We start from the raw sequence: 21,876 nt of genomic DNA on the forward strand, positions 1-21,876 counted from the left end.
GTAAAATATTTTGTACTGTTTTATATATTAAATTGTGTTCTATGGAAAGTGTTTAACAAAAAGTGATAGTCAATGTTCTAAAGTGGAAATTATTTTTTGGTTTAATCGGTTGCTTTATATAGAGTCCCTGAATTTGATTTAGATGATTTTATGAATTTTATTTTGTTATTAACCTCGTGAATATAAATCCACTATACGATCACGAGTGCAGCGGAGGATTTTTCATGAGACGGAGAATGAGCTGTTATCTGCATGACTGAATTGAGTGCCTTTGTTTACCAATGCAGGGTTGTTGGGAAATAGACTGGCTGTTACCAACACTCTGACCAGCTCCGAGGGTTTCAGTCAATGCAGGGGACATTTTGCAGAGGTTACATTGGTGCCGTGACCCGTCGACGACAATGCTGGACCGGGCTGGTGTCTCCTTGCCACGGCATCACCCTGGAGCTGCAATTGTGGTTTTAGGGTGTTTGAGTAACACGATTATTCAGTCTTTTATAGTCTTTCTTCGTTGTTGTTATATGTTGTGTTGAGTTGCGGTTAATAATGAGTTTGGGAACATTTAACACTAACAGTACGACCCCTCCCGGCACTGGCAGAGGCAGAGGGTTTCACAGTACGCCTGTTTTGTTTCCCCCATGCGCAGCGTTTGTTAGCAGTTCTATGAGTGATTCCTTCGATAGCAGGGATGTAGTGACATCCACTTGTCAGCCGTTGGATAGTGTGCAACCCCCACAGTGCTCTAACGGGGATCCAGATTCCGTCCCCCCGCTTGAGGATGTTAGGCTGGTAGACCACATGAGCTCTATTGTACAGCAAATAGGGCAACAGCTCGCTGATAGCGTTATGTCGCACTTTAACGCATCGACCCCTTCAAATGCCGCTTGTTCCAATTATGATGATGCGTGTACTGAAAAACATTCCTCGGGTCAGGTGCTGGACCTTTCCAAGGTTCAACTGGTTACACGGGGTCATGTAAAGGACCCTCCTGTTTTCAGAGGGGATGATTCAGATGCTGTTACGATTGATGAATGGGAGGACATAATGAAAATCTTCATCAAGAAATGTGGTGTTCAGCTAGAGAATCAAGCTGAGGAGATTCTTGTCCATCTGAGAGGTAGAGCGAAGGATGTTGTGAAATTTGGTCTTAGGAATGGGGAAATTGATGTTAAGTGTAACCCACAGGTCATATATAGTCTTTTACGCAAGCATTTGGTTCCAGCCGTTGCTCCTTCCGTACCCTTGCGGACTTTTATTCCACAATTCCAAAGGAACAGGAAGACCCTTATGAATACTGGCTGTGGTTGAATAGAGCCGCTGATGTCGTTTCTGACTGCCTTAAAGAGCGGGGTAAGTCGTTTGATGACCCTAGCGCTGAAGTTGCACGTATGTTCATAAGACATTGTCCTAACAGAGATTTAGCACTTACCTTTAGGTCTAAGACGAGTGAGAAATGGTCAGCTCGTGAGGTCCAGGAAGTGTTAGATGAATACCACCTTGAACGGGGTATTGGGTCTTCTACGAGTGTTGATAGAATTGACATGAATAGAGCTGAGGTGGGCCTCAAAGCGATTCCAGCCCCTGAGGTCAAACTGCAAATAATGCAGGCCAGGATGCATCTGCTTTTGAAAGATTGTTGGTGATGTTGGAGAAGGTGTTGCTCCAAGGGTCGAAGTTTGGTCAGGAGACTAGGGGGAGGGGGCCTGACAAACTGCCAAGGATTGCAGGCTTGAGTGGGACCCCATGTTCTGTTTGCGGGGACACCGCCCACTCCGGTCTCACTCATTGCAGAGAACACAGGTTGTGTTTTTTGCGTTTCTCTCCTAGTCATAATAGACGAAATTGCCCAGAGCGCAGGTACACAAATTCCCATGATCAGCAGGAAAACTGAATGATCTGCGTGCGGGGGAGGGCAGCGCAGATCAGGTGAGGGAACCTCCCATCTTTGATTTGTCTGGTGTTGATGACTATGAGATGATGTGCCATATTTGTAGCAGGGTTGTGCCACCACATAAGACTTTGATTGTACAGGGTCTCCAGAGACTTTCGAAGACAGACAGTCTGTTTTACACGGATGTGACTACTGGTAAGGGACATGTTCTTAGGGCATTATTGGATAGTGGTTCTATGGCATGTACTATTAGTGAGGCGGTTAACAAGGAACTTTCGAGGTCTGACCCTAACACTGATAGGAAATCAGCCGAAGGTTTCGTCATTGTTGGTTGTGGGGGTCATTTGGTCACGCCATCTGCTGTATATGACCTCACTGTGTCGGTTTATGGCCTTGAGGTGGTGATTCCTGTTCTTGTTGTGCCAGGGCAGACAGATGATATGATTTTGGGCAGCAATGTGCTCAAGTGGCTTATCTCACACATGAGTCCAACTGTTGGCGGCTCGGTGGGCGCGCCAGATGTTACTAGTGCTCGGGACAAACTGCCCGAGCTCTTGTCCACATTGCCCAACTCTACTGACTTAAAAATGGGTGCGTCGCTATCCAGAATCGGAACAGCTAAGCTTAAGGGGAGTGTCACCCTACAGCCTCTATCTGAACATTTGGTGTAGGCTTAGTTACCCCCTTCAAGTGTCTCAGCAGTGGGGAGTACAGTGGTCATTGAACCCACTCAATCAAAATCCAGGCCTGCACAGATTTTGGTAGGAAGAGTGGTCACTTCCTTATGGGGTAATGGCTGGGTACCGGTTAAAGTAATGAACCCAACAGAGAAGTTTTTGACCCTTAAGAGAAATGCTAAGATTGCTGATGTGTCCCCCTGCCTCTCCTTGCAGGACTTACCAGAGCCTGTACGCGTCCAGTCCAGTACACAGAGCCCAAGGCCCAATCCCAGATCAGAGGAGGAGATATCCCGTGTATTGAGTGACATGGGTTTGAAGGATTTGGATCTGTCATCATGTGAGGTTTCCCCAGAATGGAAAGACAAACTGTTGCAGATTATTGAGCAGTATGAGCCCATTTTCTCCAGGCATAAGATGGACTGTGGCGAGGCAAAAGATTTTGTCCACAGGATTCGTCTAGTGGATGACAAACCCTTCAGACTCCCTTACAGGAGGGTTCCGCCCTGCCATTATGACAAGCTTCGGACTGCCCTGACTGAAATGGAAGAATTGGGAATCATCCGCAAATCTCAGAGTGAATTTTCGTCCCCCCTTGTCCTTGTTGTGAAGCCAAATGGCGACCTTCGCATTTGCAATGATTTCCGATGGTTGAATGCGCGGACAGTGAAAGACGCACATCCCTTGCCCCATCCGTCAGATACCCTGGCTGCCCTTGGTGGTAGTGTGTTCTTCTCGACTATGGACCTCACTTCAGGATTCTACAATGTCAGCTTGCATGAGGATGACAGAAAATACACAGCATTCTCTTCACCTTTCGGCCTTCACGAATATAACAGAATGCCTCAAGGTCTCACGAATAGCCCAGACACTTTCATGCGAATGATGATGTCCATTTTCGGTGACCAGAATTTTACCAGCATTCTGTGCTACTTGGATGACCTCCTAGTGTTTGCCCCATCTGAACAAGTGGCACTTGAGCGGTTGCAGATGGTTTTTTCATGCCTTGCTGCCAATAATTTGAAGCTCTCTCCAAAAAAATGCCATTTTCTTCGCAGATCTGTCAAGTTTCTGGGGCACATCGTTTGTGAGGATGGTGTCAAAATGGACCCTGACAAGGTGCGAGCCATCAATGAGGTGCAGGAAGTGGATTTGATGGAAGCTGACAGGATAACACCATGTGTTAAGAAAATCAGGTCCTTCTTGGGGATGGTCCTCTACTACCATCACTTTATTGAGAAATGTTCAGCTCTGGCTAAACCGTTATTCCATCTTGTGGCTGAACCTCCCACAAAAGGCGAGAGAGTTAGGGGCCGGAATCCCAAATTTAAGAAGGGAAATGTAAAACTATCCCCGAATGATTGGACTGATGAGTGCGGAGCGGCATTCGAAGCTTTGAAACATGAACTCGTGCGCAATGTCGTATTAGCACACCCAGATTTTAATGCACCATTCATCCTTGCCGTCGATGCTTCTTTTGATGGTCTTGGAGCAGTCCTTTCACAGTTGCCTTCTGATGGGAAGATTGCCAGGCCAGTCGCATTTGCTAGCAAGACACTCTCACGTTCCCAGCTAAATTACCCAGCACACCGGTTGGAGTTCCTGGCTCTGAAATGGGCAGTCTGTGACAAATTCAGTCATTGGCTTAAGGGACGCTGCTTCACCATCTGGACGGACAATAACCCACTGACGTACATCCTGACAAAACCCAGGTTGGATGCATGTGAGCAAAGATGGGTGTCGAAACTTGCAGCATACAACTTTGATCTAAAATATGTTCCTGGTACGAAGAATGTGGTTGCTGACGCATTGAGCAGAGAACCTTTTGTTCAGTCATGTATTGGCCATCGTTTGGTGACGATGCCTTACGCTGCGCTGCTGCAACAAGTGGATGGTACACTGGAAGGTACAGTTCAGGATGCCTTCAGGTACACCATAAATTGCCAACTGGTTAGTAATCAGTTAGAAGGGGAAGCTGTTGTTGCTCCACCTCCCTCTTTAGGGTCCATCTCTTCACAGGACGTTCTCGCTGTGCTGGATGTACACGACTCTGGAGGTGTCAGTCGAGTGAGTGGTATCAAACCATCTGCCCTTCACCTGCCCGGTATTAATCAGCCCGTTTCCTTGCCAAAGAGTGAGCTGGTGAATCTGCAGGAACAGGATGGCGTTTTGAGCAGAGTCCTGTATTACCTTCAACGTCACAGGAGGCCCACCAGGCGTGAGCGTGTGGAGGAGCCTCGATCTGTAAAGAGACTTCTGAGACACTGGTCTAAACTCTCCGTTAGAGAGGGCTTGCTGTACAAGACAAAGATAGACAAACAAATGAATTTGACTATCCACCAGTTTGTTGTTCCCGACTCCTTGAAAGCCCGAGTGCTCAGAGGCCTACACGATTCTGCAGGACATCAGGGACAGGCTCGTACTCTGTCCCTTGCAAGGCATAGATTTTTTTTGGACTGGAATGGAACGTGATGTCGTCAATCATGTGACAAACTGTTTTCGTTGTGTGGTTGGGAAGACCCCAGAGCCTGACGACCGAGCCCCTCTGGAGAGCATTTGCACGTCCGAACCAATGGAATTGGTCTGTGTTGATTTTTGGACTGCTGAGCAGACAGACAAAAAGAGTGTGGATGTCTTAGTGGTGACGGATCACTTTTCAAAACTGGCCCATGCATTCCCATGCAAAAATCAGTCGGCGAAGCAAGTTGCTCGTCGCCTTTGGAATGACTTTTTCTGTGTTTATGGGTTCCCCAAACGCATCCATTCAGACCAAGGGGCCAATTTTGAGAGTAAACTCATGAAGGAACTCTTGGAGTTTGCGGGCATTCAGAAATCTCATACTACCCCATACCATCCCATGGGGAATGGTGTTGCTGAGCGATTCAATAGGACCCTGGGAACCATGATACGGGTCCTACCTCCCCAGTCTAAGGCAAGGTGGCCTCAGATGCTCCAGATGCTAACTTTCTGTTACAACTGCACGGAGCATGAGACAACTGGGTTTGCTCCCTTCTTCCTCATGTTTGGGAGAGTCCCGCGTCTTCCTGTTGATGTTGTGTTCCAGCATGTTTTGCCCAACAGAGCCATTGTTGATCACTCTGAGTTCGTCTCCCAATTGAGGCATAACTTGTCCGAGGCTACACGCATTGCTCGCCAGAACAGTTTGGCTGAACAGGCTCACCAGGCGAAGAACTACAATCGCAAAGTAAAAGGGACTCCCCTCATGGTCGGTGACAGGGTCTTGCTAGCGAACCGTGGCGAGAGAGGGAAGAGGAAAGTTGCGGACAAATAGGAATCCACAGTGTATGAAGTGCAATCTGTGAAACCTGACATCAATGTGTATTGTATCAAGGATCCCGTGTCCTTGAGAAAAAGGGTTGTCCACAGAAATCTCCTGCTCCCTGTGAGTTTCCTCCCTGGGGGTGATGATGTGTCAGTATCCAGTTGCCCTTCAGTTGTTGGTAGCGAACAAAGCGAGCTGACATTTCTCGTTGACACACAGGACAGTGAGGCAAAAACAGTTGAATGGCCGACGCAGATGGAGGAAGGATGTACTGGGAGCGCTACGACTAATCAGCAGGACTGTGTTACTGAAGTGGCTGTGGGTGTTTCATCACCAGAAGTCGGGGTGCCCCTGGTCCCCCATGATGCGTGTGACACTTTGCAAGTGTCGGAATCTTCATCGCAGTCATCCCCTCCCATGCCTTCTGCTAAGCAAGATGCTCCCCAAGATGAAGGATGTCAAGCCTCAGTGGTTGATGTTGACCGGGTCCCCTTCTCTGAATGTAATACTGTATTGCAATCCGATACTCTGGAGCCGTGCGATGTTGGTTGTGAGCAGTCAGCTCCCCTTCGCACCAAGACAGGCAGACAAGTGAAGCCCCCAGTTCGACTCATCTGTGAGATGAATGAGCAAGTTGTTGAAGAGTCTACGTCAACGGTTGGTTCGTTGGTTTCCTCTGTGTGGAATAGGTTTCCAGAGTGAATTGCTAATGAATTTTAGATTCATGTATTATCAATTGCGTGTTTTATAGGGTGTCTAGTTTAGGGACATTACTTATAAGTGGAAGGGTGTATACGGCATCTTTTGTGTCCATGTCAGTGAGGGGTCTGGCCATCCCTTTGCTGATTAGTTCCTTAGCAGGAAAGTTATGACTGACCTTATAGAGTTATGCTCTCGCGATCACATATATGGGGTTGTGATGTTTTTTTTCTTCTCCCTTTTCGCCCCAGTTTGGTAGGATTTTTGGGGGGTGTGTGTAACATAGTTAAATGGTTCAGATAAAATCCTACTAAATGGACGAACTACGCCATCTACTGTCTGAAGGTGGTAACTGCATCGGGTAATAAAGGCAAGGAATTGTGGGTAATCCTCAGTGCAGCGGAGGATTTTTCATGAGGTAACACGTCTCTAATTGTCTGTAGATAAATTAAATTTAACTCGTAAATGGTGCTGGAGCTAAGATGGTTTTCTCTTGTTGAACCTTGTTTCGTTGACATTATTTTCGTCGTCTTTTATTGAAGTCGAGATCGTTATGGATACTTTATTGTCGGTTAGCATAGCTAGCTAACATCACATGATACCATCTTTCCAGACGGAGAATGAGCTGTTATCTGCATGACTGAATTGAGTGCCTTTGTTTACCAATGCAGGTATGTTGATGTGTAGTCCATGAATGGGAAAATTACCAAATCTGTTGTAAAATATTTTGTACTGTTTTATATATTAAATTGTGTTCTATGGAAAGTGTTTAACAAAAAGTGATAGTCAATGTTCTAAAGTGGAAATTATTTTTTGGTTTAATTGGTTGCTTTATATAGAGTCCCTGAATTTGATTTAGATGATTTTATGAATTTTATTTTGTTATTAACCTCGTGAATATAAATCCACTATACGATCACGAGTGCAGCGGAGGATTTTTCATGAGACGGAGAATGAGCTGTTATCTGCATGACTGAATTGAGTGCCTTTGTTTATCAATGCAGGGTTGGTGGGAAATAAACTGGCTGTTACCAACACTCTGACCAGCTCCGAGGGTTTCAGTCAATGCAGGGGACATTTTGCAGAGGTTACACTAGGCTAGTTAGCTTGGTAGCTAGTGTGGTTGCTGCCTGAATAATATGTTAACAGCTACATGACCAGAGTGTATTTGTGCTATCCAAAATTAAACTGAATGACATTGCTAAGTAATGGCTTTTAATATGGACACTGTTGACTTACGTTGCCTCACAGCTCAGCCAGCTTGCCAAACTCGACACAAATTATCCATGTGGCATTTTAAAGTGGATCTGGATCCTAGAGCTAATCTCAGTGAAAATAGCAACTCTGGTTACTCTGAATTGAAATTCGGTCCAAAATTACAGAGCCAAAATATGACTATGCCCATGATTTAAAAAAACAAACAAACCAAAATGAACTTTAACAAAGACCACCTTCTGTGTCTTTGTTACAGTGAAATATATTATCTACACAGTTCAGTTTACCACTGCAAACCCAGTGTGAAGAACGAGTACTTCTTGACTTATGGAGATCTGCAAAGCAGATGCAATTTGACACTAAGTCCAGGTACTGCACCACTCCAGACTGTGACTGTGTATGACCACGAGAAGCATCGTAGGTAAGTAATGTCGATTTATCGACTGCCTCATCTTTCCTCGTCCATACTAATGATCTCAGCCAGACAAAACCTTGAAGGGCACTGATGGGTGTCAGAAAATAAATAAGTATTAACGTACACCAACAGAAAACACAGGTTTAACATGCTGTTACAGATTTTGCTCCTCCCATCTCACATATGTGCAAGTCTCCCTGCTGACTCGCAGCCCGCGTGAAACTCATCGTGACTCAGAAGATGATATTTCCACGTGTGGGATCTAACTATGAATAATCATGACTAACGTAAATGACCTTTCTGGTCCAGTCAACACCATGTCCTGATCAGCCTGAGCAGACACAATTCTCTGATGTTCAACAGCCACCCACCAGCACCTCATACAAGAAAACATCCATCCTGCAAACGCTGTCACGAGTCACCGTTCAGGCCCTGCGGCAGCTGCTTTGTAATGTTTGTCATGTTTTGAGTGTTTGATTAAGTAGGCTACAGGTCTGCCTCTGACTCACCACCTATCTGCTCCTACGTATCCCCCCGTGTTTCATTGACCGTATGAATGAAGGCGAGCTGGCTTTCCTCAGGGTGACTCACTGAATCCCCAGGTTCATTTCAGATTCGCCCCCGGGCCTCTGAGCAAGCAGGAAGTCAGTCACCAGCACCACGATCTGAGGCTCATTTGACTCCGCAGAAGGCCAGAAAAGCCTGCGTAATGATTAGGGTTGCCAACCGTCCCTTGAAAAACGGAATCGTCCCTTATTTGGAAATAAAAGTGTGTGTTCCGTATTGATCTGAAACGGGACGCAGTTTGTCCCGTATTTCTGTGAGAATCAAAAAGTCTGTAAAATGTCAATGGAATTGACTGGCGCTTTATATGGAAACTTACGGTAAATTTGATCCCAGCCTCTCTCCTGCTTTTCACCAATGAGCTGACAGACACAAGTTAACAATACAGAATCACTCTTATTTCATTGGTCGAGGGACATCTGCTCGCAAGAAGATACCGACGTCATGAGCCGACGACGGTCGATGGACAACAATAACAAAGCAGCATGGCTGATATCGATACAGACACCGACACTGGCACTGCAGATATGTCTATGGACAACAATGTCTGTAACGTCTTTCTGTGTAGGCTCTCAGTTGTCCAGGTGGTTTCCATAGTAGAGAAGCTTGAATTTTTGACTGGACTGGGTTGCTTGACGTGAGGACGTTTCGCTTCAAATCAGAAGCTTCCTCAGCTAAAATTCTTGCTCTGGTAGTCTGACTTCTGTCAGTGACTCTGTAACGTCGTTACTCCTCCTCCTAAAAAAACAAAAAAGAATGCAAAAACACAGGAGAATGAGAAAAGGAAAATGGCTGGGTGGAAAAGGTGCGCGACAACAGTATTGTTTACTTTTCAGACTTTATTTTTTGCACTTTTTATTACACTAAATGTGCACTGTTACATTGTTTTGCACTGTTACATTGTTTTGGATGATGCAAATTTTCTATTTTTTTTTTTTTTGTTAATTTATACAATTTTAAGTTAAGCAATAGCACTACAGAGATTTATTTTTAAAGAAGACAGAATGCTCATATTGAAATTGTGAGTGAAAATTTATTTTGCACTAAAAATAAATTGCTAAATAATTTGTTTTCCACGTGTTCATATCAGAACAAATGCATGTATGCATCTGCCTAAATTTAGGGTCAAGTCAACAGTCAAATGGTTAAAAATCGTTTCACACAGACGCTGGGAAGGGTGAAGGCAATGGTCAGTCGGCCGGTCGGCCCTGGCGGTGAGGTGTCCCTTATTTATTTTTCAGAGAGTTGGCAACCCTAGTAATGATGGAGCAGTGATTAATTCAAACTAATTTGTTAGACATGTTATGGAACACCTTATTTTAAAATTGACCCAAACAATCAATGGAAAACACATAATGTGACAGATTTCCTACCCTTTGTTTCTCCAGTGTTAAACAATGAATCCATCAGTGTGCTTTTGGTTCCTTTTTGGAAGAGATTTTTGCTTTCAGGCAGGTTCTTTTAGAATAATGTTGCTACATGCTGTTACTGTTTCCCTGGCTTCATAACAAGGACTCCCCAAATTATATTTCTGCAGCTGTATTTATTTGGTGTACATTATAAAAACTGCAGTGGTGAACAAGCTGTCAAATGCAAAAGATGCCACATGGTTTTAAACTGGAAAATGTTGATAACGTTTTACAATGTTTTTTTTTTTTTTTTTTGCACATCATCAAATACTTAAATACAATACAAACAGTTCTTAATATGAAATATGGTGCAAAGATAAGGCCCGAAATAGGTACCGTTATATTTCCAGGGGCTTTGGAAAGGGTTGTCAGTCATTTGGACACCCTTTCTACACAGAAATCAGAGAAGTAAACTATTAGATTAGATAGAACTTAATTGATCCCTTGGGAAGACTCCCCTCAGGGAAAATGAGGTTCCAGCAGCATTGTATAGCAGCACACAGGGTAAGAAGCACACAGAGTATTAAAAGTGAAACAAAAAAACAGTTTGCAAATATAAATATGAATACACAAATATACATAACAGACATACAGATCAATACTGGTTTACTGGCTACTACTGTTCCTCTCCTTTCAGTCCTCTGAACTGAATTGCTCTTTGGTTGTCTGGAGCAGAGATGAGTTTATAACTAGTTGATAGTAATAACGGAATTGTGTAAAGATGGCCATACACTGGACCATGATACCAAAGGTTACAGCTGGATCACAAGCATATCAGGGTGATTCTTAGATTATGGGCACTTATGTCCTTTGATCATATTGTATGAAAAACAGAAAAAAGGGGAAATTTCACAATTTTATAGTTATCTTTACAATGAAAGTGTGTTAAGAAATTTGTTCTAGTCTATGATGATGTTTTCACCTTTTTTTCAGCATCATTATATGTAAATATTGCCGTTCTGTGCTTGTCCCACACCCAGACTTTTGATCTTCAGTGATAAAAATGAATGGTGACAAAGGTCAATTTCAGTTTGTACAGGGTCAAAAGTTAAAGTTGCTCCAATTTTGGTAAAAAGTGATGCAAATAAATGGTTGAGTTAATAACATTTATAAAAAGAATAGTTTGGACCATATATCATGCTTAGTTATCATGCAAAGGGGTAACATATACGTCATAGAATCCAATGGACGTCGACATTGTTTGACCTTTACTTTGGAGACCAAACATTCAACACAGTCAAAACTATTCCATTTATTAATCCTATTAGCTCAACCGTAACACAACCATAACACAAAATACAGTACAAACATACTTTGTACTTCAGCACTCAGTATGTTCAGAAAGACATTTCTGCAAAGTTAATCAGTTGTACAGTTCAAAACATTGAAATAATCATTTTTAATGAGAGTTTAGGTTTTTGCTGACTGCTTTTACTTTGAACAATTCGCATTTTTTCAGCTCTATGTGATTTAAGCACCCCCCCCCCCCCCCAAAAAAAAAAAAAAATACCACAGGGGCACAAATAATTTTCTTTAAATAGCCATAAATTAATCTATGTGGAGGGAAACAGGCTAACAAAATAAACAAATAAATACAAATAATTGTTGCTAATGTGTGAATTACATAATGTAATAACATTCTAATTTATTTATTTATTTTGTATAATTAGTGTTATAAATCTCTTAAAACAATAAAATAAATATTGTAAATATCAGAGTAACTTATCGTACATTTCACGCTGAAGTCATTTTATCTGATCACTTTTACATCCCGACAGTATATAACATCCCAGCAGTGCAGCATTGAACTGAACAATGGTAGCCTTAGCTTTACCCGGCATTCAGTGCTTTTTTAGTTCTTGTTTTTTAAGAGATACTTGTTCGTTTTATTGCATGCCCTTCTGTCTATTCCCACTGTTCTATGCTGCGATGTGACACTGAAATTTCTCCACTGAGGGATGAATAAAGACTTATCTGATCTTATAACTAATCCCTATACTTCTTAACAGAAATATCTTAATTTACAGAGAGCTTATCATCAATACTGTGAATATTTATACCTTCAAACGCACTGACAGAGGTAGTCTGTGCTTCATAAACTCAGGGACCATTCATCACTTCATCATTCACCCCACCACAATGGTAGTGGTGTGTGTGTGTGTGTAGCAGTTGTTGGCGGCATTTTGTCAGACGGCTCAGTTGTTAGGAGCTGCCGGCACTTCATTTTTGTTTTAAATCGGGCTTAAGAACAGAGCGCAACATGGGCAAGAAGCCAAATTCAAAGGGAAAGAAGGATGACCAGGAAGAACCTGAAGAATTTGTTGTGGAGAAAGTGCTTGATCAGCGTATTGTAAAAGGGAAAGTAGAATTCTTCCTAAAATGGAAAGGATTTACAGATTCTGATAACACCTGGGAGTCAGAGGAGAATTTGGATTGCCCAGAGCTGATTTCAGCGTTTCTGGAAGCTCAGAAGAACATAACGGAGAAGCCTGCTCCCGTCAAGAGGAAGGCCTCGTCAGATGACGCAGGCCCCGAAGCCAAGAAGAAAGAGGAAAGTGCGAAGCCCCGCAGTTTTGCTCGGAACCTTGATCCTGAGAGAATCATCAGGGCAGCAGACAGCAGCGGCGAGTTGATGTTCTTGATGAAATGGAAAGGCTCGGATGAAGCAGATTTAGTTCCATCCCGTGAGGCGAACACCCGCTGCCCTCAGGTGGTGATTTCCTTCTACAAGGAGAGATTGACGTGGCATTCGTGTGCAGAGGATGAAGCTCAGTAGTACAACCCCTGGCAAAAATTATGGAATCATCGGCCTCGGAGGATGTTCATTCAGTTGTTTTAATTTTGTAGAAAAAAAGCAGATCACAGACATGACACAAAACTAAAGTCATTTCAAATGACAACTTTCTGGCTTTAAGAAACACTATAAGAAATCAAGAAAAAAAGATTGTGGCAGTCAGTAACAATTACTTTTTTAGACCAAGCAGAGGAAAAAAAATATGGAATCACTCAATTCTGAGGAAAAAATTATGGAATCACCCTGTAAATTTTCATCCCCCAAACTAACACCTGCATCAAATCAGATCTACTCGTTGACATTGACCCTATGTGTCTGTTTACAAGGAATGTTTTCGCAGTTTTTGCTCTATGGCAAGATGCATTATCATCTTGAAACATCCCCAAACATCCTTTCAATTGTCCAAAATATCAACATAAACTTGTGCATTTATTGATGATGTAATGACAGCCATCTCCCCAGTGCCTTTACGTGACATGCAGCCCCATATCATCAATGACTGTGGAAATTTACATGTTCTCTTCAGGCAGTCATCATTATAAATCTCATTGGAACAGCACCAAAGAAAAGTTCCAGCATCATCACCTTGCCCAATGCAGATTCGAGATTCATCACTGAATATGACTTTCATCCAGTCATCCACAGTCCACGAATGCTTTTCCTTAGCCCATTGTAACCTTGTTTTTTTTTCTGTTTAGGTGTTGATGATGGCTTTCGTTTAGCTTTTCTGTATGTAAATCCCATTTCCTTTAGGCGGTTTCTTACAGTTCGGTCACAGACATTGACTCCAGTTTCCTCCCATTCGTTCCTCATTTGTTTTGTTGTGCATTTTTTGATTTTTGAGACATATTGTTTTAAGTTTTCTGTCTTGACGCTTTGATGTCTTCCTTGGTCTACCAGTATGTTTGCCTTTAACAACCTTCCCATGTTGTTTGTATTTGGTCCAGAGTTTAGACACAGCTGACTGTGAATAACCAACATCTTTTGCAACATTGCATGCTGATTTACTCTCTTTTAAGAGTTTGATAATCCTCTCCTTTGTTTCAATTGACATCTCTCGTGTTGGAGCCATGATTCATGTCAGTCCACTTGGTGCAACAGCTCTCCAAGGTGAGTTCACTCCTTTTTAGATGCAGACTAACGAGCAGATCTGATATGATGCAGGTGTTAGTTTTGGGGATGAAAATTTACAGGGTGATTACATAATTTTTTCCTCAGAATTGAGTGAGTCATTATTTTTTTTTTTTCCTCTGCTTGGTCTAAAAAAGTAACCGTTAGTGACTGCCACAATCTTTTTTTCTTGATTTCTTATAGTGTTTCTTAAAGCCAGAAAGTTGTCATTTGAAATGACTTTAGTTTTGTGTCATGTCTGTGATCTGCTTTTTTTCTACAAAATTAAACAACTGAATGAACATCCTCCGAGGCCGGTGATTCCATAATTTTTGCCAGGGGTTGTACTTGGTGATGTTCCGCTGCAGTTCTTTGCACTGCTGCTGTCCTTTTTCTCAGGGTGAATGTTCTCCTCAGGCTTGCCTTCTAGTTTTATCTGTTGTAGTTATTTTTCACGTTTTCTGTGTATGGTAGTGAAGAACAGCACTGGCTACACATAAATACTTGACTGAGTGTAGATGATAGTGGTCTGTATTAAGGTTTTGTTTGCGCTGGTGCCGATTCGTAAACTAAAACAAGCTGTTGGTTTGATGTTTCATATCTGGGGTATGCTTCAAAGAAAGCCAGGCTTACTTGAGCCAGTCTTTCAGTGTAACCAGTCAGTTAAGAGGCAAATGATCCAAAATCTAAAAAGATGATTGTTTTTTTGCATATAACATCAATTTAAACTGCATCTTAAATGACTTTTGTACATGCAAAGGCCAAATGTTCCCACTCTGTCAAATTCAACTTGCATTGATAGAATATTGTAATACAAAGGGAGCATTACTTTTTTTTTTTTTTTTTTGTATCTCTACACAGTAATTAATACTTAAAACTCTTGACCAGAGGTAGTTCCAGAGGTCTTGTCAAAAGATGCTTTAAGTTCAAGCTTTCAAAGCTTCTTTTGTAAAACTACAAGTTTTCTGTTGTGTACACAAATTATTACATCAAATGCTTGTGTGCGATGGTTTCTTTGTTTTATGCTGTATGTAAATACTACTTGAATTTCCAATAAATGTTTTATGCTCTGCGTTTATCTAAAAAAAAAAATAAATAAGTATGTCAAACACTTAAAATAAGAAATTAACTCTTAAAACAAAATGAATGATCTCACACTTCTAAATCGAAAGGGTTTTTTTTTTTTATCTTGGTACACTGCAAATTGCAAAAAAAAAAAAAAAACTATTAAAAAACTTTAGAAGTGTTAGATAGTTGATCTTGTTTTTAGGGTTAATTTCTTATTTTAAGTGTTTGGCATGTGTTTCCAGATTTAACAATCTTAATTCAAGACATCTTGTCAAGTGAAATTATCTGTTCTTGCAGCAAGATAATTTTCCTCAGATTTAGTGTTTTTTAGACACCCCCTTTTTTTTTTTTTTGCTATTTTAAGCCATGACGTCAGTAACTAGGGGTGTGATTGCTTTGAGGGACAGCTCCTGTGTGCCACTGGATTCAGCCAGCCAGCTGCTAGCTCTTAGCAGTGGCTGCTAGCTGCTGTGGAATTGAGCATTTGTCCTTTCTGTGCCTGTTATGACAAACATACGGGATAATGTGGTTTGCTGTCCAGTTAACTGTATCAATGGACCGTCAACGAGATCTATGCTGCCATCTTTCTGTTAAGTGAAATTTTAGTATGATTCAATTTGTATATTTGCACTGTTAACATTAATTAGCAGTTTAGCATAGCTTGGTGATGCTTTCTTACTCCACAGTTACTAAAACCCAAACCACTTGTCATGAAAACCACAACTCAGTTCTCAACAATTTGCATGAATAAACACCTGAGTCCAGTATGAGCTTGTTACTTTTCGCTTGTGTGGGACCACAGAGATGGGGAATGTGTTCGGGATTCATTTCCCACACCAGTCGTGCCAACACGCCACCTCTTTATCCTTTTATGGGTTGGTGGGGGTTGGCGTCAGACCCTGCCAAGATGGTGCCATTTGGAAACTGGTCATTTGAGCTTCAAACGTGCTCTTCAGAACACCTCTGGGTGTCATCAACCAAATAAAAAACATGATCCATATGGCAACAATAATACATCATAACTGTTAACTAATGATTTGGTGATTGGTTCATTACGTCCTAAATATTTTTAAGTGTAAATAGCCAGAGTAAATTAGTTAAATGTATTTTTAATGCTTATTGTGATGTAAGAAATATACTTAAAATGTGCACGTCAATGTTAAAATGTGACATAAGACCATTTTTTCTAAATTTGTCATGGGGCTGTGATCAGTAGTTTTGTTGTTTTGGATTCGGGCAGCACGGTTTCTCAGTAGTTCACACTGCTGGTTCACAGTCAGAAGGTTCTGGGTTTGCGTCCCGCCGGGTACTTTGTGTGGAGCTTGTGTGTTCTCTCCGTGGTTGTGTGGGTTCCCTCTGGGTGTTGTTATTTTCCCCCCAGTTCTTTCTGTAATACTGCCCCTTACAAAGCACAAACTCAAACTATTCCACACTTTTAAATTTAATCAAAGTCACAGCAAAAATAATCAGGCCTGGGCCCTGCAAGAACTTCTCTTACAGACAAGATCCGCTCTTACAGAACCCCGGACAATGTATACAAGCAGTTTTTATACAGGATTACATATGCGTAACAAAGGCGGACCTTATTTTGCAAAGTCCTTCTCTTATTGGCCCCCGTGGGCATTCAAGGGAGGTCCGTCCCCCTGCCCCTGGCCCGCGCAATAACGGGAGACATATGATTTATAATTGTAACCTAACTCTCTTTATCCTAAGTGGTACAAACTGGTTAAGCATTTTTGTAGTATAATATTCATTTACAATTGTCATCATGTGGATTCTCTATGTTGTTTGACTGCAGCGACTCTCTGGCGCACAAGGGATTATGGGATACATCAATAGGGCGAATACTTACACATTAGTGTTAAATGTTAGCATGCTAACTGTCATGTTTGCTAACAGAATATTATGGAGCCATTAAATGTTGTGTAGCGGGATGAAAGTCCCGGGTCCCAATTGAAAAGACGTTCCCGCTAGCTTGGCTAACGGGGAGTTAGTTACCCTTTGGCTGACCTGGTAGAGGAACAGTCTTTTGGTGCGAGCCGCGTGGGTTCGATCCCCCACCGTCGTCCTGGCCACGAAGGTCCTGCTGCTTCAGTTGCATAAATGTTTATTTAATGTCACTGTGCAGAGACTCTGTCACTGTTTGACCCAATCACAAAGAAAATGATGATCTGTAATTAAAACTTTACCAGCTGTATATTTATTGAAATTACACTCAACAAAAATATAAACGCAACACTTTTGGCTTTGCTCCCATTTTGTATGAGATGAACTCAAAGATCTAAAACTTTTTCCACATACACAATATCACCATTTCCCTCAAATATTGTTCACAAACCAGTCTAAATCTGTGATAGTGAGCACTTCTCCTTTGCTGAGATAATCCATCCCACCTCACAGGTGTGCCATATCAAGATGCTGATTAGACACCATGATTAGTGCACAGGTGTGCCGTAGACTGCCCACAATAAAAGGCCACTCTGAAAGGTGCAGTTTTATCACACAGCACAATGCCACAGATGTCGCAAGATTTGAGGGAGCGTGCAATTGGCATGCTGACAGCAGGAATGTCAACCAGAGCTGTTGCTCGTGTATTGAATGTTCATTTCTCTACCATAAGCCGTCTCCAAAGGCATTTCAGAGAATTTGGCACTACATCCAACCAGCCTCACAACCGCAGACCACGTGTAACCACACCAGCCCAGGACCTCCACATCCAGCATGTTCACCTCCAAGATCGTCTGAGACCAGCCACTTGGACAGCTGCTGAAACAATCGGTTTGCATAACCAAAGAATTTCTGCACAAACTGTGAGAAACCGTCTCAGGGAAGCTCATCTGCATGCTCGTCGTCCTCATTGGGGTCTTGACCTGACTCCAGTTCGTCGTCGTAACCGACTTGAGTGGGCAAATGCTCACATTCGCTGGCATTTGGCACGTTGGAGAGGTGTTCTCTTCACGGATGAATCCCGGTTCACACTGTTCAGGGCAGATGGCAGACAGCGTGTGTGGCATTGTGTGGGTGAGCGGTTTTCTGATGTCAATGTTGTGGCTCGAGTGGCCCATGGTGGCGGTGGGGTTATGGTATGGGCAGTCGTCTGTTATGGACGAAGAATACAGGTGCATTTTATTGATGGCATTTTGAATGCACAGAGATACCGTGACGAGATCCTGAGGCCCATTGTTGTGCCATACATCCAAGAACATCACCTCATGTTGCAGCAGGATAATGCACGGCCCCATGTTGCAAGGATCTGTACACAATTCTTGGAAGCTGAAAATGTCCCAGTTCTTGCATGGCCGGCATACTCACCGGACATGTCACCCATTGAGCATGTTTGGGATGCTCTGGACCAGCGTATACGACAGCATGTACCAGTTCCTGCCAATATCCAGCAACTTCGCACAGCCATTGAAGAGGAGTGGACCAACATTCCACAGGCCACAATTGACAACCTGATCAACTCTATGCGAAGGAGATGTGTTGCACTGCATGAGGCAAATGGTGGTCACACCAGATACTGACTGGTATCCCCCCCCAATAAAACAAAACTGCACCTTTCAGAGTGGCCTTTTATTGTGGACAGTCTAAGGCACACCTGTGCACTAATCATGGTGTCTAATCAGCATCTTGATATGGCACACCTGTGAGGTGGGATGGATTATCTCAGCAAAGGAGAAGTGCTCACTATCACAGATTTAGACTGGTTTGTGAACAATAATTGAGGGAAATGGTGATATTGTGTATGTGGAAAAAGTTTTAGATCTTTGAGTTCATCTCACACAAAATGGGAGCGAAACCAAAAGTGTTGCGTTTATATTTTTGTTGAGTATAATTGTGTCTCCCATAAAAATGATTAGTTTCTTTGTTTTGATGCTTTTGCAGTTCTGTTTTAAATCAAATGTTTCTCATTTCTGGTGACTGACAAATATGCTTTTTCTTCTCAACAGGAGAACACCACCTGCCCCGTCTGCTGAGCCGACGTCTGACACCATCAACAACACTCCTCCAAATTAATAAAAACATGTTTGAATTTTTTTTGTCTCTTTCTCGTCTTTTGTGAAATACTGAAAACTAGAGCAAATATTTTTCAAAGGTTTGTTTGAGTTTACAGAGACACAAGAATCGTAAAAAAAGACTGACAATTAAAAGCACAAAATGTGTCCCATATAACATAAAAAGTATAAGTACATAAATACGTGTGTTTACAAGTCAAACATAAATTCTTTGGTCAATAAGTGTAAATGTTCCAGGCTGAGGGCATCCTTCATCAGTTGCACCATGAGTCTGGTCGGGCGTGCGTCCTCGACCCCTCTGGGACCACGACCCACCTTATGTTACTCCTCCTGGCTCCTCCCCTCCAGGGCCTCATGTCTGTCACTCAGTGATTTCTCCTGAGTTTTAAGAGCAGAAGGTGGAGTCCGGTGGAGTTAGCTGGTCACTGTCCTCTGTGGATGCACTCCAACTCAGCCACGGCTTCCTCATGAGAGCAAAGTTTTTCCTGCATGAGTTCAATGGTGGATCTTAACTCCTCTCTCACTGAAGAAATCTCAGCGTGCAGCTCAGAAGACAAAGACTCAGTTTTCCTGCATTTGTCCCCTTTCAATAAATCAACAGTTTGGAGACGTTCCATATTGAATGTGCTGTTGGAGCCAGCAGCCTCCCTCAGCGGGGAGACAGACTCAGTGGAGTGTGAGGTAGTGTGAGGACCTCATACAGCCTGAACAAGCAGAGTCCATCTCTGCATGTAAACCTGGCAGGTGGTCGGAGCCATATTCCACAGTACCATGTGTAGGATCCACTGATGGTGCTGTTCTGTAGGTCTTCTCTGTGAGGCTGCTGCTTCAACACAAAGTTGATCATTGACCCGTGTGACCTTCTGCATGTGGAATCCACACACACACTTCATCAAACAAGGACTTCTGTCCATGCCGCATCCTTGGACATTTCTCAATTTAAAACAGTAGTTGTAGAATTGATTTTTTAAATCATCATATATTTGATAGAAGTTATGAATAAAATGAACTGTGAGTGTAAATAACTTACATATACACACACCCTTCCACTGAGCTCATGTTATTTCTTCTGTCTGGGATCTGGTCTGTCTCCCTCTTCTAAGACGTGCTGTCCAGCCAGTGTCTGGAATCACCTTGTGTGATGAGGACATGTCCTTCAGGGACATAAATATTTGGACATGTATTTTTAATTTATGAAAACATCACAAGTACAGGTCGATGAAAGGCTTTTTAAATGTTAAATTACATGTGATCAAATGTCATGAGTATGTATTTTGTTCATGCACTTGAATCAAAGTATTTTTGTAGTATTGTGAATTTTTTATGTTTATGAAACTTTCAGATAATTTTCACAGAACATTTGTTATCTCTGCTATGCACGATTTGTCATTGCTTTTGGCACATGTTTTCCGACTGATAACTGGAAGACAGACAAACAGGCATCAAATTGGAACCTCCATCCAATTTTGGTGGTGTAGGTATCTCCATAACAGAAAAATGACAATGATTGAGGCACTTTTGATTAAGATAAAATGCAAAATTTACACCAAATGGGCTTTTCAGTGTTAAATTCAAATGTCCACAAAATCCACAATCTGGGTCAAATCCGGATCAAACTTTGTCAGATGATAGTGAGTATGAGTCTGCAACTCACTTTAAAATAAGAGTAATTGGGGCACATCTGATTAAGATATAATGTAAAATGTACATTATATGGGGTTTTCAATGTTAAATTTAAATAGCCACAAAATCTGTAATCTGGATCAGATTTGGATCAGTCGATAAAGGATATTATCCTATATAATGCTTTCAAATATGAACGAAATTAGATATTTAGGAATTTTTGAATAATCATTCAATGTTAAAGATAGGGATTTTTCCAATTTTCCAAGATTTTTCCTGACTTTGACCTATGACCTAGAAAATTTAATCACTTCTTGCCTATCAGGATATGAATCTTCAGTAAAAAAAAAGAAAAAAAATTTCATAATGATGAAATCAAATCAATTTTATTTATATAGCGCCAAATCACAACAAACAGTTGCCCCAAGGTGCCTTATATTGTAAGGCAAGGCCATACAATAATTACGGAAAAACCCCAACGGTCAAAACGACCCCCTGTGAGCAAGCACTTCGCAACAGTGGGAAGGAAAAACTCCCTTTTAACAGGAAGAAACCTCCAGCAGAACCAGGCTCAGGGAGGGGCAGTCTTCTGCTGGGACTGGTTGGGGCTGAGGGAGAGAACCAGGAAAAAGACATGCTGTGGAGGGGAGCAGAGATCAATCACTAATGATTAAATGCAGAGTGGTGCATACAGAGCAAAAAGAGAAAGAAACACTCAGTGCATCATGGGAACCCCCCAGCAGTCTAAGTCTATAGCAGCATAACTAAGGGATGGTTCAGGGTCACCTGATCCAGCCCTAACTATAAGCTTTAGCAAAAAGGAATGTTTTAAGCCTAATCTTAAAAGTAGAGAGGGTGTCTGTCTCCCTGAATTGGGAGCTGGTTCCACAGGAGAGGAGCCTGAAAGCTGAAGGCTCTGCCTCCCATTCTACTCTTACAAACCCTAGGAACTACAAGTAAGCCTGCAGTCTGAGAGCGAAGCGTTCTATTGGGGTGATATGGTACTATGAGGTCCCTAAGATAAGACGGGACCTGATTATTCAAAACCTTATAAGTAAGAAGAAGAATTTTAAATTCTATTCTAGAATTAACAGGAAGCCAATGAAGAGAGG

The 21,876-nt window shown here is 42.2% G+C and overlaps 1 protein-coding gene across 1 annotated transcript; it reads left to right on the top strand.

Moving 5' to 3' along the window:
• The first annotated feature begins 12,350 nt into the window (after nucleotides 1-12,350).
• Nucleotides 12,351-14,963, top strand: LOC117517752 (chromobox protein homolog 3-like). The gene is made up of 2 exons (XM_034178900.1): nucleotides 12,351-12,925; nucleotides 14,948-14,963. Exons 1-2 carry the CDS (start codon nucleotides 12,414-12,416, stop codon nucleotides 14,949-14,951), a joined length of 516 nt encoding a protein of 171 aa, XP_034034791.1. The 5' UTR covers nucleotides 12,351-12,413; the 3' UTR covers nucleotides 14,952-14,963.
• Nucleotides 14,964-21,876: the final 6,913 nt, after the last annotated feature.

This window comes from Thalassophryne amazonica, chromosome 9 (genome assembly GCF_902500255.1).
Source record: "Thalassophryne amazonica chromosome 9, fThaAma1.1, whole genome shotgun sequence".
NCBI lineage: Eukaryota > Metazoa > Chordata > Actinopteri > Batrachoidiformes > Batrachoididae > Thalassophryne > Thalassophryne amazonica.